This window comes from Oncorhynchus mykiss, chromosome 30 (genome assembly GCF_013265735.2).
Source record: "Oncorhynchus mykiss isolate Arlee chromosome 30, USDA_OmykA_1.1, whole genome shotgun sequence".
Taxonomy (NCBI): domain Eukaryota; kingdom Metazoa; phylum Chordata; class Actinopteri; order Salmoniformes; family Salmonidae; genus Oncorhynchus; species Oncorhynchus mykiss.
In genome coordinates this window covers 45,399,900-45,418,042 of record NC_050570.1, presented here as the reverse complement: position 1 = coordinate 45,418,042, position 18,143 = coordinate 45,399,900, and the positions used below count along the sequence as shown (strand labels likewise).

General features: G+C 45.8%; 1 protein-coding gene across 3 annotated transcripts in view; it reads left to right on the top strand.

The window, feature by feature from the left end:
• LOC110521921 (protein cramped-like) overlaps nt 1-18,143 on the top strand; it is a 51,808-nt gene that overhangs the window by 27,802 nt on the left and 5,863 nt on the right. For all 3 annotated transcript variants that reach the window (XM_036968605.1, XM_021599891.2, XM_021599889.2), the window contains exons 10-19: nt 181-1,335; nt 1,671-1,839; nt 2,038-2,201; nt 7,613-7,687; nt 7,777-7,858; nt 8,147-8,257; nt 11,409-11,578; nt 11,757-11,949; nt 12,052-12,216; nt 12,418-12,563. In XM_036968605.1, coding sequence (XP_036824500.1) covers nt 181-1,335; nt 1,671-1,839; nt 2,038-2,201; nt 7,613-7,687; nt 7,777-7,858; nt 8,147-8,257; nt 11,409-11,578; nt 11,757-11,949; nt 12,052-12,216; nt 12,418-12,563 — 2,430 coding nt within the window. The remainder of the gene's footprint in view (nt 1-180; nt 1,336-1,670; nt 1,840-2,037; nt 2,202-7,612; nt 7,688-7,776; nt 7,859-8,146; nt 8,258-11,408; nt 11,579-11,756; nt 11,950-12,051; nt 12,217-12,417; nt 12,564-18,143) is intronic.

Here is an 18,143-nt window from a genome sequence, read left to right as displayed (position 1 = left end):
ATCGCATGAAATTAGCACCAGACAACCAGCTGGTAAAAAGTCTCAATTGAGCTGATCCATAGTACTTCAAGGGATCATTGGATATATTTAGCCTAGTTGATACTCAGTTCTTGTTTTTGTTTATTTTACTTTGAATCTACCGCTTCTCTGCTAACCCTCCCTTGACCATACTGTGTTCAGCTGAAGAGCCTGCAGGAGCGCGAGGCGTTAGAGGGAACCCAACAACACAGTGGTGGCGGTAGCGGCAGCCCTGCTCTCCCCTGCAGCGCAGACGAGGACCTGTTCCTGTACCCAGCTGAGACCAGCACCCTGACCGCCCTGCCCAGCGTAGCCCGTGTGGTCCACTCCAAGGCCTCCTGCACCGTCCACTGGCAGGAGAGCGGCAAGCCCCGCCCCGGCCCCAAGGAGCTGATCCCCACTGCCCAGATTCTGGGCATCCAAGGGGCCCCGCTCCTCCTCCTCCCCTGTGGGGGTGTGGCCAAACCGGGGTGGGGCGGTGGTGGTGGGGATGCTCGACAGGTAGGGGGCGAGACCCCTGTATCCACACCTGAAGGAGGAACGTCGGGGGGAGGAGCAGGACCAGAGCACAAGAATCTGAACCAGATAACATCTCCTCCTCCTGTATGTCCTCTTCCTTCTCCTTCATCTTTGCTGCTGTTGTCTCTGGCTCAGAAACAGGAGGGTGGTGCAGCCGTGGGGCAGGTGGAAGGGGAGAAGGGGCTGGGGGGAGGACCAGGGGTAGGGAAGGCCTTGGGGGCCAAGGAAGGAGATGGGGACTCCATTTCTCAGGGCCAGGGGGGAGGTTCTTGCTCTGCTACTGAGCCGTGCAGGCATGACGAGCGGACCCCATTGGTTAATGGCAGTGACAGTGCCTCTCCAGAGAGGGACTCCCTCCCCCTGTTGGACCCCCTGGTTCCCACCACACCTCCACACACAATGGTACTGCGACAGGTTGAGGACGTCCCTCCTGACCAGGGGTGGACAGCAGCCCCAGGAAAAGAGGAGTGTGATGTAGGAGGCAGCACCCCAACCCCGGTGTCTGGCAGTCGGTCGGCCCAGCGGATCTGTGATGAGGGCTGGAGCTCGCGGGGGTCAGACAGCAATGTGACTCTGGCAGAACTGTACCTGATGCTGGGGAAACCTGGTAAACTGCAGCTGGTGTACGAGTGGCAGCCGGCTGCTGTTGCAGCCCCGGAGCTGGGGGAGGAAGGGCTACAGGGACCAGGGCAGACATACCCACAGCTACAGTCACCACGCCCTCTGCCCCCACTCTCCACCCACCGCGTCCTGCGCTGTTTGCTCCGGCTGGTGTCATCAGAGGTCAACCCCAAACCTGTGAGTCAACACCGCCTAGTGGGGCAAATTCTTCATACCCACCGGACACATTCAAATTCTCTACACTTCGCCCGACGTGGTCACTCCTGCACTCTCCCTCATGGATTTAAAAGTAATTGACTGATGTGAGGATTATGGTGGTAACTCTCTCTAGCCATGCTTACACCAAACATTTTAAATGCATGAAGGGGAGGGAACGAGTGCACACTTCTGGAGAAGGGTAGAGAATTGGGATGAAGACACTGTTGGAGACTTTGTAAACAGATTATGCAATGTATAGCCTTAAGTCATTTTTTATTTGAATGTTCTCTCCCATCTTCTTTCCTCTCCTCCAGGCTCCAGAGCTGTTCTCCACAGCCACGTCTCCGGTAAAGCCATCCCAGGAGGAACAGTTCCTCACCCCCCCAGGCAAGGCCCCGGCTGTGGGGGTACGTAGCCCCAACTGTGGACGACCCCTGGGGGTCCGAGCGGCAAAGCTGATGTTACCAAACACTGGATTTTCCGGTAGCTTACCAAACTCCTCACAAGAAAATACACATAAACACACAACCTACACTTATCGAAACTTCTCCAGTAACTCAAGTTTTAGGTCAGAGGACCCATTCTTGAAGTAGTGTTTTGTCTTTTACCTGTATCTTTGTAAGACATCTCATGTACACCAATACTAATTAACTGTAACCTTGGCTTTGAATCCCTCCTCAGGTCGTAACCTCTCGCGGCCTCTACTGGTGTCCGGGGGGGACTCAGATGGTGGGGTGTTTGCCGTTCCAACCACCCTGCCCCCCAACAGCGCCCGACACTCCCGCATGTTCTCTCCCAACAAGGAGGCTGAGCTCGCCTTCCGACAACAGCTCAACTCCATCAGCGTAAGGACATTTTGCGTACTTTCTCCATATTGTCTTTCTCAGAAAAATAAGCTAGCTGGACTCTTCATCCCTTCTTATAATTGTGTTTTCCCTCTTCAGGGATGCAAACTCGCCTCTTATCAGTGATTTCCAATATACAGTGCATTCGGATTCAGACCCCTAGATTATTTACCATATTTTGTTACGTTACAGCCTTATTCTAACATTTATTTAATGATTATTCTTTTCTTTTTCCTCAATCGACACACAATAAACCATAATGACAGAGCAAAAACAAGCTTTTGGAAATTTTGTGAATGTACTGTATTAAAAATAAAAACAGAAATTCCTTATTCAGACCCTTTGCTATGAGATGTGAAATTGAGCTCAGGTGCGTCCTTTCTCCATTGATTGTCCTTGATGTTTCTACAACTTGATTGGAGTGGACTGTGGTAAATTCAATTGAATGGCAATGATTTGGAAAGGCACACACCTGAAGTAGGTCCCACATTGGACAGTGCATGTCAGAGCAAAAACCAAGCCATGAGGTGAATGAATTATCCGTAGAGCTCTGAGACAGGATTGTGTAGAGGCACAGATCTGGGGAAGGGTACCAAAAAATGTCTGCAGCATTGAAGGTCCCCAAGAACACAGTGGCATTCATAATTATTAAATGGAAGAAGTTTGGAACCTCTAAGACTCTTCCTAGAGCTGGCTGCCCAGCCAAACTGAGCAATCGTTGAAGGGCCTTGGTCAGGGAGGTTCCCAAGAACCCGATGGTCTTACCAACAGCGCCAGAGTTCCTCTGTGGAGCTGTTTATCCTTCTGGAAGCTTTTCTCATCTCTGTAACACTCCACCAATCAGGCCTTTTATAGTAGTGGCCAGACGGAAGCCACTCCTCAGTAAAAGGCACATGACAGCCAGCTTGGAGTTTGCCAAAAGCACCTGAAGGACACTCAGACCATGAGAAACAAGATTCTCTGGTCAGATGAAACCAAGATTGAACTCTTTGGCCTAAATTCCAAGCGTTACGTCTGGAGGAAACCTGGCACCATCCCTATGGTGAAGCATGGTGGTGGCAGCAGGGGTGTTTTTCAGCAGCAGGGACTGGGGAACTAGTCAGGATCGAGGCACAGATGAACGGAGCATAGTACAGAGATCATTGATGAAAACCTGCTCCAGAGTGCTCAGGACCTCAGACTGAGGCGAAGGTTTACTTTCCAACAGGACAATGACCCTAAGCACACAGCCAAGACAACGTACGAGTGGCTTCCGGATAAGTCTCAATGTCCTTGAGTGGCCCGGACTTGAACCCGGTCGAGCTGCTCTGGAGAGACCTGAAAATACCTATGCAGCAACGCTCCCCATCCAACCTGATAGAGCTTGAAAGCATCTGCAGAGAAGAATGGGAGAAACCCCCCAATACAGGTGTGCCAAGCTTGTAGCGTCATACCCAAGAAGACTCGAGTCTAATCGCTGCCAAAGGTGCTTCAAGAAAGTACTGAATAAACTGTCTGAATACTTATGTTAATGTGATATTTCAGAATATTTTTAATCTTTTTTTTGCGTTGTCATTATAGGATATTGTGTGTAGATGAAGAAAAACTTTCATCCATTTTTAGAATAAGGCTGTAACGTAAAATGTGGAGAAAGTCGAGGGGTCTGAGAACTTTCAGAATGCACTGTAATTATCGAGCGCTTGTGGACTTATATTAAGAAGCAAAGTGGAAACAACATTTGTTGCATGTGCTGCATTAACCATGCAGACTAAACGCAAGTGTCTCGTGGTCAAGCAACAACAAATGCGCTCCTTAATTGATGGGACAGGGCTAGGTCTGTTTGGAAAGCAGCATGGAGAGAGAAGAGAGCGGAGAGGGATGACTAAAGTAGAGGTGTGAACTATAAAAATGGATGTTACACACGGCATATCACATTTAACAAACTAAACATTCAAATACAGTTATAGAAGGTAAAGTAAAAACCCAAACTGGTTTGTGCATCAATTCCGGAATATAGTAAAATACCGCCCAGCCCAAGGAGAGACATCTGATTTTCTCATTGAATGGGTTTTGAGAAGGAGAGAGGACGCATGGAGTCTGCAACTGAGATAATCCCACTGTTCATCCAATATCACGTGTGATAGCTGTGAGCAGCCAGCCGCATCCCCAAATCAGCCATTAGCCTACTCAGCTGTTTCTCTCTATCCGGTTCTTTCAGTTTTCAAATGTTATTTACTGTGATGGGGAGCTATGGTTTGCAAACAGTGATGGGGTTTCTGTTGCATTTGTTTAATTATTGGAGCAGCTTGCTGCGTGAGGAAAGTGGATACTTAGTCAGGTCCATAAGTATTTGGAAAGTGACACCAATAAAATAATTTTGGCTCTGTACACCACCACAATGGATTTGAAAGGAAACAATCAAGATGTGCTTTAAAACTTCTTATGGCTGCAATCCCGTTAACGGGAGCAATATGACAACAGCCAGTCAAAGTGTAGGGCGCCAATATCAAAACATGAAAAATCTCATTAAAATTCCTCAAATATTCATGTTTCTCATACCATTTTAAAGCTATTCTCGTTGTTAATCCCACCACAGTGTCCGATTTCAAATATGCTTTACAGCAAAAGCACCACAAACGATTGTTAGGTCACCACATAGCCACAGAAAAACACAGCATTTTTTTTTTCAGCCAAAGAGAGGAGTTTCACAAAGCACAAATACAGATAAAATTAATCGCTAACCTTTTGATGTTCTTCATCAGATGGCACTAATAGGACTTCATGTTACACAATACATGTATGTTTGTTTGATAAAGTTCATATTTATCAAAATATGAGTTTACATCGGTGCGTTACATTCACTAGTTCCAAAAACATCCACTGATTTTGCATAGCCCCACCATTCAACAGAAATACTCGTCATAAGTGTAGATGATAATACACATGGAATTATAGATATACCTCTCCTTAATGCAACCGCTGTGTCTGATTTCAAAAAAACTTTACGGAAAAAGAAACCCATGCAATAATCTGAGACGGCGCTCAGAAGTAAAAAATCACAATAGCCGCAATGATGGCGTCAACATAAACAAGAAAATATTCCCTTTGATGATCTACATCAGAAAGCACTCCAGGAATCCCAGGTCCACAATAAATGTTTGTTTTGTTCGAAAATTATTATTTAAACTCCAATATGCTGTGGTAGACAGCTACAATAACTTAGTCAGGTCAATAAATATTTGGACATTGAACATATTTTTTATTTTGCCTGTAAGTTTTGCCTATAAGGCCTCTTGAGTGCCACTGCCGTAGAGGAAACTGAGTACAGTAACAGTCACACTTGTCTTTACAACTCTTTAAAAAGTTTCTAGCCCAAACCCCTTTCTATCATGAATTGGTGCACCTTACATAGTTTATAAAATTATGTTGGGGGCCATTTTAAATTAAACTCTGCAAAAAGTAACAGTCAGTATTTGGTTTGGCCACCAGCTGCACTAAGTACTGCAGTGCATCTCCTCCTCATGGACTGCACCATATTTGCCAGTTCTTGCTGTGAGATGTTACCTCACTTTTCTACCAAGGCACCTGCCAGTTCCCGGACATTTCTGGGGGGAATGGCCCTAGCTGTCACCCTCTGATCCAACAGGTCTCAGACGTGCTCAATGGGATTGAGATCCGGGATCTTCGCTGGCCATGGCAGAACTCTGACATTCCTGTCTTGCAGGAAATCATACACAGAACGAGCAGTATTGCTGGTGGCATTGTCATGCTGGAGGGTCATGTCAGGATGAGCCTGCAGGAAGGGTACCAGGAGGGAGGAGGATGTCTTCTCTGTAACGCACAGCGTTGAGATTGCCTGCAATGACAAGCTCAGTCCGATGATGCTGCGACACACCGCCCCAGACCATGACGGACCCTCCACCTCCAAATCGATCCCGCTCCAGAGTACAGGCCTCGGTGTAACGCTCATTCCTTTGACGATAAACGCGAATCCGACCATCACCCCTGGTGAGACCAAACTGCGACTCGTCAGTGAAGAGCACTTTTTGCCAGTCCTGTCTGGTCCAGCGACGGTGGGTTTGTGCCGATAGGCGACGTTGTTGCCGGTGATGTCTGGTGAGGACTTGCCTTACAATAGGCCTACAAGCCCTCAGTCCAGCCTCTCAGCCTATTTCGGACACTCTGAGCACTGATGGTGGGAGTGCGCGTTCCTGGTGTAACTCGGGCAGTTGTTGTTGCCATCCTGTACCAGTCCCGCAGGTGTGATATTCAGATGTACTGATCCTGTGCAGGTGTTACACGTGGTCTGCCACTGCGAGGACGATCTGCTGTCCGTCCTGTAGCGCTGTCTTAGGCGTCTCACAGTACGGAGATTGCAATTTATTGCCCTGGCCACATCTGCAGTCCTCATGCCTCCTTGCAGCATGCCTAAAGGACGTTCATGCAGAAAGCAGGGACCTTGGGCATCTTTCTTTTGGTGTTTTTCAGAGTCAGTAGAAAGGCCTCTAGTGTCCTACGTTTTCATAACTGTGAGCTTAATTGCCTACCGTCTGTAAGCTGTTAGTCTTAACGACCGTTCCACAGGTGCGTGTTCATGAATTGTTTTTGGTTCATTAAACAAGCATGGGAAACAGTGTTTAAACCCTTTACAATGAAGATCTGGGAAGTTATTTGGATTTTTACGAATAGTTGTGGTTTGATAACAATTGACCTTGTTTAGTAATAACATGGTACCTTAGCTCTGCACACATTTGGATGGTGCAGGAAAAATGGAAAAGGGATAGATAGCCTACTCAAAAGAGATGCTTCAAAGGTAGGATACATATGCCTAATCAATGTCATTCTCAATCAAAAATATATTTTAATGGTGTTCCTTAAATTCTGTTAGCTCCCAAAAGTTTGGGACCTTTTTGTGAGGGAGAGTGTAGGCTATGTGTGGAAAGTTGTCTGAACAGTAGGCTAAAGATTTCATATCGGCCTAATCTGAGTGTAACCCTAACCCTTACTGCCACAATGAAAATGCATATCAAAAATGCATACATTGGTATTCCTTCAACATTCCTCAAGTCTTGCCTAATCACAGGTAGGCCTTTTGGATATGAGCAAATCACATATTTTCTGCAGTAGCCTTTTCTATTATACAGTAAAAAGTATGACGTTTAATCCAATGGGTTGTGTTGAGTAGAGGTGTGAATGTCGGGGACAGGTTTCAGCACTTTGCAGAACGTATAGAAAATGTGAACAGGGTGCCTGGCAAACCTTGTGGTATCACGATTCTACTCGGTATCATGATACTTGGCCTGGTATTATGTCTTGAGTAAAAGTTGGTCTTGTGACAACCTCATTCTAAAAAAAGGCACATTTTCTCCCAGTTCACATCTTTTTCTTCACCTTTTTGGGCCCTCACCAGTTTGCATCTCTGCCTCTTACAGATGCAGTCAGACATTTTCCTGCCGAAACAAAGAAAAAACAGGAGCCGGCCACTTCGAAAGCCACTCGTGGTCCAGGTAAATCTCATCTTCGTCCGTTGTTTGGTGTACATCTTGAGATCTGAACAGATTGTTTTAATGTGAAATTGTTGTTTGTTCCTCCTCAGAGAACCCTGCTCCCCCGCACCACTGGAGACACTCCTCAACACGTCTGCTCCTTCTCCATCCTCTCCAACTCATCTGCCACTGGTATGTCACCTGTCAACTAACCCATACACCTAGTTAAATTATAAATGATAAAATGTGCTTTTACTTATCTAATTACATGAAGGAAGTAGTTATGTTTGAAGTATCGTAACAACATATTTGTTTGTAATTATGCTGCAGGAATAAAAAGCACTGGAGAGCAGTAATATTCTGTGTTCAGGCCCAAAAATGTTTTATCCAACTATCTGAACAGGGCTAGAAATACTCAACCACTCACCTCCATAGTTTGGACTTGACTGACTTTTTTTTTTTTTACCCTCTCTCCCTCAGGAACAGGCTCTTTCCGGCCAATCCAGCCCCGTCTCTCTCCCTCCACCCATCCCCTCCTCCCCAGAACTCCGCCCATCACCTCTGGCCCTAGGATGTCCAGTCAGCTCTCCAGTACGTAACTCTTCTCTCAACCTGTTCAGGGCCTGAAACTAACTTTTTGGTCCACCAGCCACTGTGGCAGGTAGATTTAAGAATCTACCAGCCACTCAGAATTTTTTTTTGCCAGTCCTACAAAAATTGTACACCAAAAATAATAAAACGGATGAGCATGTTTTGATGTTTCTAAAACATATGTTTTGATGTTTCTAAAACATATGTATTACTAGTAAGAAGTAATGTGGTATATTGCTTTATTATGTTTCATTGTTTGTTACTGGAGTCTTTTAACCAAAATATCAGATGAGACTGAAAATGTCACCGGCCCCTTTAAGAGGTGGAGGTTACCATGGTAACGTGACTCATGTTTGTGACTGTGAGATTAAGAGAGTTGTGACTTGTAGTTCATACTGCACCCCCTGGCTTTCTGTCCGACTCCCACATGCAACCAGAAGAACTGGTCCCAAACCCAACCACAGTCCTGCAATGTTATTTTAGGCATATGTGACACGCTCATTTTCCAGCAATGGTCCCAGTAATTTTGCGCTCTATAGGTTTTTGCGCATTTTGATATTGCCTAAGAAATAGGTTAAATGACCTGAGATTCTCTTGTGGCCCAGTAATACAGATACCCTAATATATCAGCCAATATGCTAGGCATCGTTTGAAGAACGTGGAGTTGTCGAGACTTCCATTTTCTCTTTGAGCTACGTTTTAGGAGTGGGACTATTTTCAGACTGATACAAATATTGGTGATCAATACATATTTCTAGGCAATGCAGTAAACTATATCCTAATCATATTTAGGAAGTACATTTCCTTGGAACGATAACTGCTTCGCCGCCCATGCATAGGCTATAGAGTATGCGATTTAATTGAGACCACACTCGCAACTGATCTCACACACATGGCTACTAACACTTTCTCTTGAGCTATGTTTTGCCTATAGACTATAGCGTACCTTTTTTTAGGAGGACGATTTGCAAGCAGAGACAAATTAGTTGCCAATATTTATTGAAAATGAATGCTTGCTCACTATGGTAGCTTGTGCGCCTTTTTGTTTTCAATTATCACTTTTTTTTTTATTGCATCAATTTGTGAGTTGAGCACCCTCCACATTCCATTATCAATATTTATTTTGACACTGTAGTAAACTAATCATATTTAAGTTAATTTCCTTGGAAAATTAACTATTCAATTTCAATGAGACCACACATACTAGGCACACTTGATCTCGCACACCCAACTCGGAGAGGTAGGCTACTGAAGTTGAAGCAGCGCGTGAACAATGCGACAAAGATGAGCTTTTAATACAAATGGTAGGCTAATGCATACAAAGCAGAAAGAAGACTGTTTCCAGATCCAAGTCTTCTCACTGCCTGTTCCCTAAAAACAGCTTTGTAGTGAATTTTCATTAATAATACAAAAAAGGGACCTTGAAAAATGCGAACTGCAGCGCAATGATCTGTCGGTACCTGCAGCTCTCTACCACGTCGTCTTCTCTTTTATACCAGTTGAAACTCAAACATTGAAAAACAACTTAGCTTGTGAACGAAACAATGTAAATAGCCAAGAAACACAAAAACACTTGTAGACTTTAGACAAACTTTTATGCCTGTGCATAAAAGTGTAGTGTTGCTGCGCATTTCAGGATTTGTGGTTCTTTGACTTTGTGAAATGAATTTACCAGCTAAGAAACAAAACGGCAGAAATACTTTTGAAAACAGCTACTGCAGCATTTATACTATATATACAAAAGTATGTGGATAACACTTAAAATTGGTGTATTCGGCCATTTCAGCCACACCGGTTGCTGACAGGTGTATAAAATCAAGCACACAGCAATGCAATCTCCGTAGACAAACATTGGCAGTAGAATGGCCTTACTGAAGAGCTCAGTGACTTCCAACGTGGCACCATCATAGGATGCCACCTTTTCCAACTAGACAGTTCGTCAAATTTCTGCCCTACTAGAACCTCCCCGGTCAACTGTAAGTGCTGTTACTGTGAAGTGGGAATGTCTAATGGCAACAGCGGCTCAGCCGCAGAGTGGTAGGCCACACAAGCATACAGAACGGGACTGCCGAGTGTGGTCCTTGGCTGCAACACTCAGCACCGAGTTCTAAACTGCCTCCGGAAACAACATCCGCACAAGACCTATTTGTCGGGAGCTTCATAAAATGAGCCTAAGATCCCCATGTGCAATGCCAAGCGTCGGCTGAAGTGGCGTAAAGCTTGCCGCCATTGAACTCTGGAGCAGTGGAAATGCGTTCTCTGGAGTGATGAATCACACTTCTGGGTTTGGTGGATGCCAGGAGAACCCTACCTGCCCGACTGCATAAGGGTCTGGGGCTGTGTTTCATCGTTCTGGCTTAGTCTCCTTTAGTTCCAGTGAAGGGAAACATTAACGCTACAGAATAAAATTACATTATAGACAATTCTGTGCTTCCAACTTTGTAGCAACAGTTTGGGGAAGGCCCTTTCCTGTTTCAGCATGACAATTCCCCGTGCACAAAGCGAGGTCCATAGAGAAATAGTTTGTAGAGATCGGTGTGGAAGAACTTGACTGGCCTGCACAGAGCCCTGACCTCAACTCCATCGGGATGAATTGAAACGCAGACTGCGAGCCAGGCCTAATCCTCCAACATCAGTTCCCAACCTCGCTATTGCTCTTGTGGCTGAATAGAAGCAAGTCCCCGCAGCAATGTTCCAATATCTAGAGAAAAGCCTTCCTAGAGGGGTGGAGGCTGTTATAGCAGCAACGGGGGCACCAACTCCATATTGATGCCCATGATTTTGGAATATGTTTGATGAACCGATGTCCACATACCTTTGGTCATGTAGTGTATATTGCTATAAATATGATCATACTTGGTTATTTGTATTCACTAATGTGAGTGTCCACCCCCCAATGTGGCTGGTGAAGTAGACCTCTTTACCAACCAATGCCAAATCTACTCTCATTTGGCCGGTGGCGGGTGTTCGTTTTAGGCCCTGGTCATGTTGTTTTCTTTCACCTTTAAAAAAAAAAAAAAATCTTATTTTAAAGCCCACCTAGGCCAGGTCCACTGATGCTGGAAATTGGCGCAAGCTAAAACATGATGGTGCAATTCATCTGTAATTAGACTATTGACAATTCAATGTGAGTCTTTATTTTTCCATCCAGGTGCCATTGACCTGGCAGCCAAGTCAGCAGGCATCATCCCGGGCAGCCCCTGTCGGGAGTTGGAGGCCCCCAGTCCAGACGGAAGGTCCCTCTCGACCTCTCACCCTGGAGTGGTGCATGCTAGTCCCGGTCCTCCCCAGACAGAGCTCCTTCACCAGGCCTCCTCTGAGGTGAGTGGAACACTGAAAGAAGAGAAAGAGAAACAATGATGGAGAGAGATCTACCTGGGTCGTGTTCAATATGTTTTGAAAGAGGTGCCACAGGAACTTATCCAAAAAGAGCACAGATTTTCATATTTTCTATACATTAATCTAACCCTGTATCATTCTTTCACTAACCCTCCACCAGTTTTCGCTGCAGAACGGCCTCCCCCCTCTGTCTCCAGGAGTGGCAGGTGACTCTCTCCTCTCCCCGCCCAGCGTGGCCTCTCTGCTGGACATCTCTCTCCCGGGACCCCTGGAGGAAGCCATGGCTCCTGGAGGGCCACAAACACACATCAGTGACTCAATCATTGAGCTGGCCATCAACTCGGCACACTACGGTAAGTGAAGGGGGCATTATAAAAATATGATTTTGTACTGTTTTTGTAGTAAACAGATACAGGCTACACATCTCATGTGCTGTCTCTTTCGCTCGCTCTCAGGTGATGAGGCATCCCTCTCTCCTGCCAAGCTGAATGGTAGTGAGTGCTCTAAGCTCCTACCCTGTACCTCAGTCAGCCCCTCCAGAGGCTGGATCCCTTCCCCCAGCCATGACCCTCAGTGGTACCCCAACGACTCCACTGACTCTTCATTTGGCTGCCTGCTATGTAAGACACACACACACAGTATATATGCACACGCAGCCACTATCATCAGTCTCTGGCAAAGATTTTCAATTGAACTGAACCTGATGAAGCCAATTGAAGCAGGATTATTCTGAGCCCAGAAGCATAAGCTCAACTGAGATTTAGTTTTTGTGTCGCCTCAATTTAAAACAACTTTAACCCCCCCCACACACACACACACAGCAAGCCTGGTGTCCCCTGATAAGGGTAGACGAAGCTCCCTGACCCCCTCCGGCCCCTCCAGTGGAACAGCCCTCTTCGGACCAAGATTTCTGGACTGCAACTCCCATGATTCCTTTCAGTCCCGTGGCCTGCCAGACGTAGCAGAGGTAAGACCACCCCAGTAGGAAGCATATTGCTACACCCCTCCCTTGCACATTTTCACCTTTTCGTTTCCTTAGTTTAAATCAAATCAAAATGTATTTGTCACATGTGCCGAATACAACAGTGAAATGCTTACTACAAGCCCTTAACCAACAATGCAGTTCAAATTGAATTTTACCCCTTTTTCTCCCCAATTTCGTGGTATCCAATTGTTTCTAGGAGCTACTATCTTGTCTCATCGCTACAACTCCCGTACGGGCTCGGGAGAGACGAAGGTTGAAAGTCATGCGTCCTCCGATACACAACCCAACCAAGCCGTTCTTAACACAGCGCCATCCAACCCAGAAGCCAGCCGCACCAATGTGTCGGAGGAAACACTGGCAACCTTGGTTAGTGCGCACTGTGCCCGGCCTGCCACAGGAGTCGCTGGTGCGCGATGAGACAAGGAGGAGTTCCCTACTGGCCAAACCCTCCCTAATCCGGACGACGCTAGGCCAATTGTGCGTCACCCCACGGACCTACCGGTCATGGCCGGTTACGACAGAGCCTGGGCGCGAACCCAGAGTCTCTGGTGGCGCAGCTGGCGCTGCAGTACAGCTCCCTTAACCACTGCACCACCCGGGAGGCCCCAACAATGCAGTTTTAAGAAAAATACTTACTAAATAAACTAAAGTAAAAAAAATAAAAGGGCAACAATAAAAAATGAGGCTATATACAGGGGGTACCGGTTAGTCGAGGTAATGTCCAGTACCAGTCAAACATTGACACACCTATTCATTCCAGGGTTTTTCTTTATTTTTACTATTTCTACATTGTAGAATAATAGTCGCATCAAAACTATGAAATAACACAAATGGAATCATTTCGTAACCAAAAAAAAGTGTATATTGTCTTCAAAGTAGCCACCCTTTGCCTTGATGACAACTTTGCACACTCTTGGCATTCTCTCAACCAGCTTCACCCTGGAATGCTTTTCCAACACTCTTGAAGGAGTTCCCACATATGCTGAGCACTTGTTGGCTGCTTTTCCTTCACTCTGCGGTCCAACTCATCCCAAACCATCTCAATTGGGTTGAGGTCAGTTGATTGTGGAGACCAGGTAATCTAATGCAGCACTCCATCACTCTCCTTATTGGTCAAATAGCCCTTACACAACCTAGAGGTGTGTTGGGTCATTGTCCTGTTGAAAAACAAATGATAGTCCCACTAAGCGCAAACCAGATGGGATGGAGTATCGTTGCAGAATGCTGTGGTAGCCATGCTGGGTAAGTGCATGGAATTGTAAATAAATCAGTGTCACCAGCAAGGCAACATCACACCACTTCCTCCATGCTTCACGGTGGGAATCACACCTACTCTGCGTCTCAGAAAGACACGGCGGTTGGAAACAAATCTTAAATTTGGACTGATCAGACCAAAAGACAGATTTCCACCAGTCTAATGTCCATCATGCATCTTGGACCAAGCAAGTCGCTTCTTCTGTTGTCCTTCAGTAGTTGTTTCTTTGCAGCAATTTGGGCATGAAGGACTGATTCACACAGTCTCCTCTGAACAGTTGATGTTGAGATATCTGTTACTTGAACTCTGAAGCATTTACAGTGCCTTGCGAAAGTATTCGGCCCCCTTGAACTTTGCAACCTTTTGCCACATTTCAGGCTTCAAACATAAAGATATAAAACTGTATTATTTTGTGAAGAATCAACAACAAGTGGGACACAATCATGAAGTGGAACAACATTTATTGGATATTTCAAACTTTTTTAACAAATCAAAAACTGAAAAATTGGGCGTGCAAAATTATTCAGCCCCCTTAAGTTAATACTTTGTAGCGCCACCTTTTGCTGCGATTACAGCTGTAAGTCGCTTGGGGTATGTCTCTATCAGTTTTGCACATCGAGAGACAGACATTTTTTCCCATTCCTCCTTGCAAAACAGCTCGAGCTCAGTGAGGTTGGATGGAGAGCATTTGTGAACAGCAGTTTTCAGTTCTTTCCACAGATTCTCGATTGGATTCAGGTCTGGACTTTGACTTGGCCATTCTAACACCTGGATATGTTTATTTTTGAACCATTCCATTGTAGATTTTGCTTTATGTTTTGGATCATTGTCTTGTTGGAAGACAAATCTCCGTCCCAGTCTCAGGTCTTTTGCAGACTCCATCAGGTTTTCTTCCAGAATGGTCCTGTATTTGGCTCCATCCATCTTCCCATCAATTTTAACCATCTTCCCTGTCCCTGCTGAAGAAAAGCAGGCCCAAACCATGATGCTGCCACCACCATGTTTGACAGTGGGGATGGTGTGTTCAGCTGTGTTGCTTTTACGCCAAACATAACGTTTTGCATTGTTGCCAAAATGTTCAATTTTGGTTTCATCTGACCAGAGCACCTTCTTCCACATGTTTGGTGTGTCTCCCAGGTGGCTTGTGGCAAACTTTAAACGACACTTTTTATCTATATCTTTAAGAAATGGCTTTCTTCTTGCCACTCTTCTATAAAGGCCAGATTTGTGCAATATACGACTGATTGTTGTCCTATGGACAGAGTCTCCCACCTCAGCTGTAGATCTCTGCAGTTCATCCAGAGTGATCATGGGCCTCTTGGCTGCATCTCTGATCAGTCTTCTCCTTGTATGAGCTGAAAGTTTAGAGGGACGGCCAGGTCTTGGTAGATTTGCAGTGGTCTGATACTCCTTCCATTTCAATATTATCGCTTGCACAGTGCTCCTTGGGATGTTTAAAGCTTGGGAAATCTTTTTGTATCCAAATCCGGCTTTAAACTTCTTCACAACAGCATCTCGGACCTGCCTGATGTGTTCCTTGTTCTTCATGATGCTCTCTGCGCTTTTAACGGACCTCTGAGACTATCACAGTGCAGGTGCATTTATACGGAGACTTGATTACACACAGGTGGATTGTATTTATCATCATTAGTCATTTAGGTCAACATTGGATCATTCAGAGATCCTCACTGAACTTCTGGAGAGAGTTTGCTGCACTGAAAATAAAGGGGCTGAATAATTTTGCACGCCCAATTTTTCAGTTTTTGATTTGTTAAAAAAGTTTGAAATATCCAATAAATGTCGCTCCACTTCACGATTGTTTCCCACTTGTTGTTGATTCTTCACAAAAAAAATACAGTTTTATATCTTTATGTTTGAAGCCTGAAATGTGGCAAAAGGTCGCAAAGTTCAAGCGGGCCGAATACTTTCGCAAGGCACTGTATTTGGGCTGCAATTTCTGAGGCTGGTAACTCTAATGAACTTATCCTCTGCAGCAGAGGTAACTCTGGGTCAACCTTTCCTGTGGTGGTCCTCATGAGAGCCAGTTTCATCATAGTGCTTGATGGTTTTTGTGTCTGCACTTGAAGAAGCTTCAAGGCTGTTTCATCGTTGTCGGTGATCAGGCCTACCACCGTTGTGTCGTAGGCAAACTTAATGATGGTGTTGGAGTCGTACTTGGCCACACAGTCGTGTGTGAACAGAGAGTACAGGAGGGGACTAACCCTGAGGGGCCCATGTGTTCAGCGTTGCAGATCAAATCAAATTTTATTTGTCACATACACATGGTTAGCAGATGTTAATGCGAGTGTAGCGAAATGCTTGTGCTTCTAGTTCCGACAATGCAGTAATAACCAACGAGTAATCTAGCTAACAATTCCAAAACTACTACCTTATACACACAAGTGTAAAGAGATAAAGAATATGTACATAAAGATATATGAATGAGTGATGGTACTGAGCAGCATAGGCAAGATGCAGTAGATGGTATCGAGTACAGTATATACATATGAGTATGTAAACAAAGTGGCATAGTTTAAAGTGGCTAGTGATACATGTATTACATAAAGATGCAGTAGATGATATAGAGTACAGTATATACGTATACATATGAGAAATAATGTAGGGTATGTAAACATTATATTAAGTAGCATTGTTTAAAGTGGCTAGTGATATATTTTACATCAATTCCCATTATTAAAGTGGCTGGAGTTGAGTCAGTGTGTTGGCAGCAGCCACTCAATGTTAGTGGTGGCTGTTTAACAGTCTGATAGCCTTGAGATAGAGACTGAAAAACAGCTTCTCGGTCCCAGCTTTGATGCACCTGTACTGACCTCGCCTTCTGGATGATAGCGGGGTAAACAGGCAGTGGCTCGGGTGGTGTTGTCCTTGATGATCCTTATGGCCTTCCTGTGACATTGGGTGGTGTAGGTGTCCTGGAGGGCAGGTAGTTTGCCCCCGGTGATGCGTTGTGCAGACCTCACAACCCTCTGGAGAGCCTTACGGTTGTGGGTGGAGCAGTTGCCGTACCAGGCGGTGATACAGCCCAACAGGATGCTCTCGATTGTGCATCTGTAGAAGTGTTTGAGTGCTTTTGGTGACAAGCCAAATTTCTTCAGCCTCCTGAGGTTGAACAGGCGCTGCTGCGCCTTCTTCACGATGCTGTCTGTGGGTGGATCAAGTCAGTTTGTCTGTGATGTGTACGCCGAGGAACTTAAAACTTACTACCCTCTCCACTACTGTCCCATCAATGTGTATAGGGGGGTGTTCCCTCTGCTGTTTCCTGAAGTCCACAATCATCTCCTTAGTTTTGTTGACGTTGAGTGTGAGGTTATTTTCCTGACACCACACTCCGAGGGCCCTCACCTCCTCCCTGTAGGCCGTCTCGTCGTTGTTGGTAATCAAGCCTACCACTTGTGTCGTCCGCAAACTTGATGATTGAGTTGGAGGCGTGCGTGGCCACGCAGTCGTGGGTGAACAGGGAGTACAGGAGAGGGCTCAGAACGCACCCTTGTGGGGCCCCAGTGTTGAGGATCAGCGGGTTGGAGATGTTGTTACCTACCCTCACCACCTGGGGGCGGCCCGTCAGGAAGTCCAGTACCCAGTTGCACAGGGCGGGGTCGAGACCCTGGGTCTCGAGCTTGATGACGAGTTTTGAGGGTACTATGGTGTTAAATGCTGAGCTGTAGTCGATGAACAGCATTCTCACATAGGTATTCCTCTTGTCCAGAGGGGTTAGGGCAGTGTGGTTGAGATTGCATCGTCTGTGGACCTATTTGGGCGGTAAGCAAATTGGAGTTGGTCTAGGGTGTCAGGTAGGGTGGAGGTGATATGGTCCTTGACTAGTCTCTCAAAGCACTTCATGATGACGGAAGTGAGTGCTACGGGGCGGTAGTCGTTTAGCTCAGTTACCTTAGCTTTCTTGGGAACAGGAACAATGGTGGCCCTCTTGAAGCATGTGGGAACAGCAGACTGGGATAGAGATCGATTGAATATGTCCGTAAACACACCAGCCAGCTGTTCTGCGCATGCTCTGAGGGCGCGGCTGGGATGCCGTCTGGGCCTGCAGCCTTGCGAGGGTTAACACGTTTAAATGTTTTACTCACCTCGGCTGCAGGGAAGGAGAGTCCACATGTTTTGGTTGCAGGTCGTGTCAGTGGCACTGTATTGTCCTCAAAGCGGGCAAAAAAGTTATTTAGTCTGCCTGGGAGGGAGCAAGGCATCCTGGTCCGTGACTGGGCTGGTTTTCTTTTTGTAATCCGTGATTGACTGTAGACCCTGCCACATACCTCTTGTCTCTGAGCCGTTGA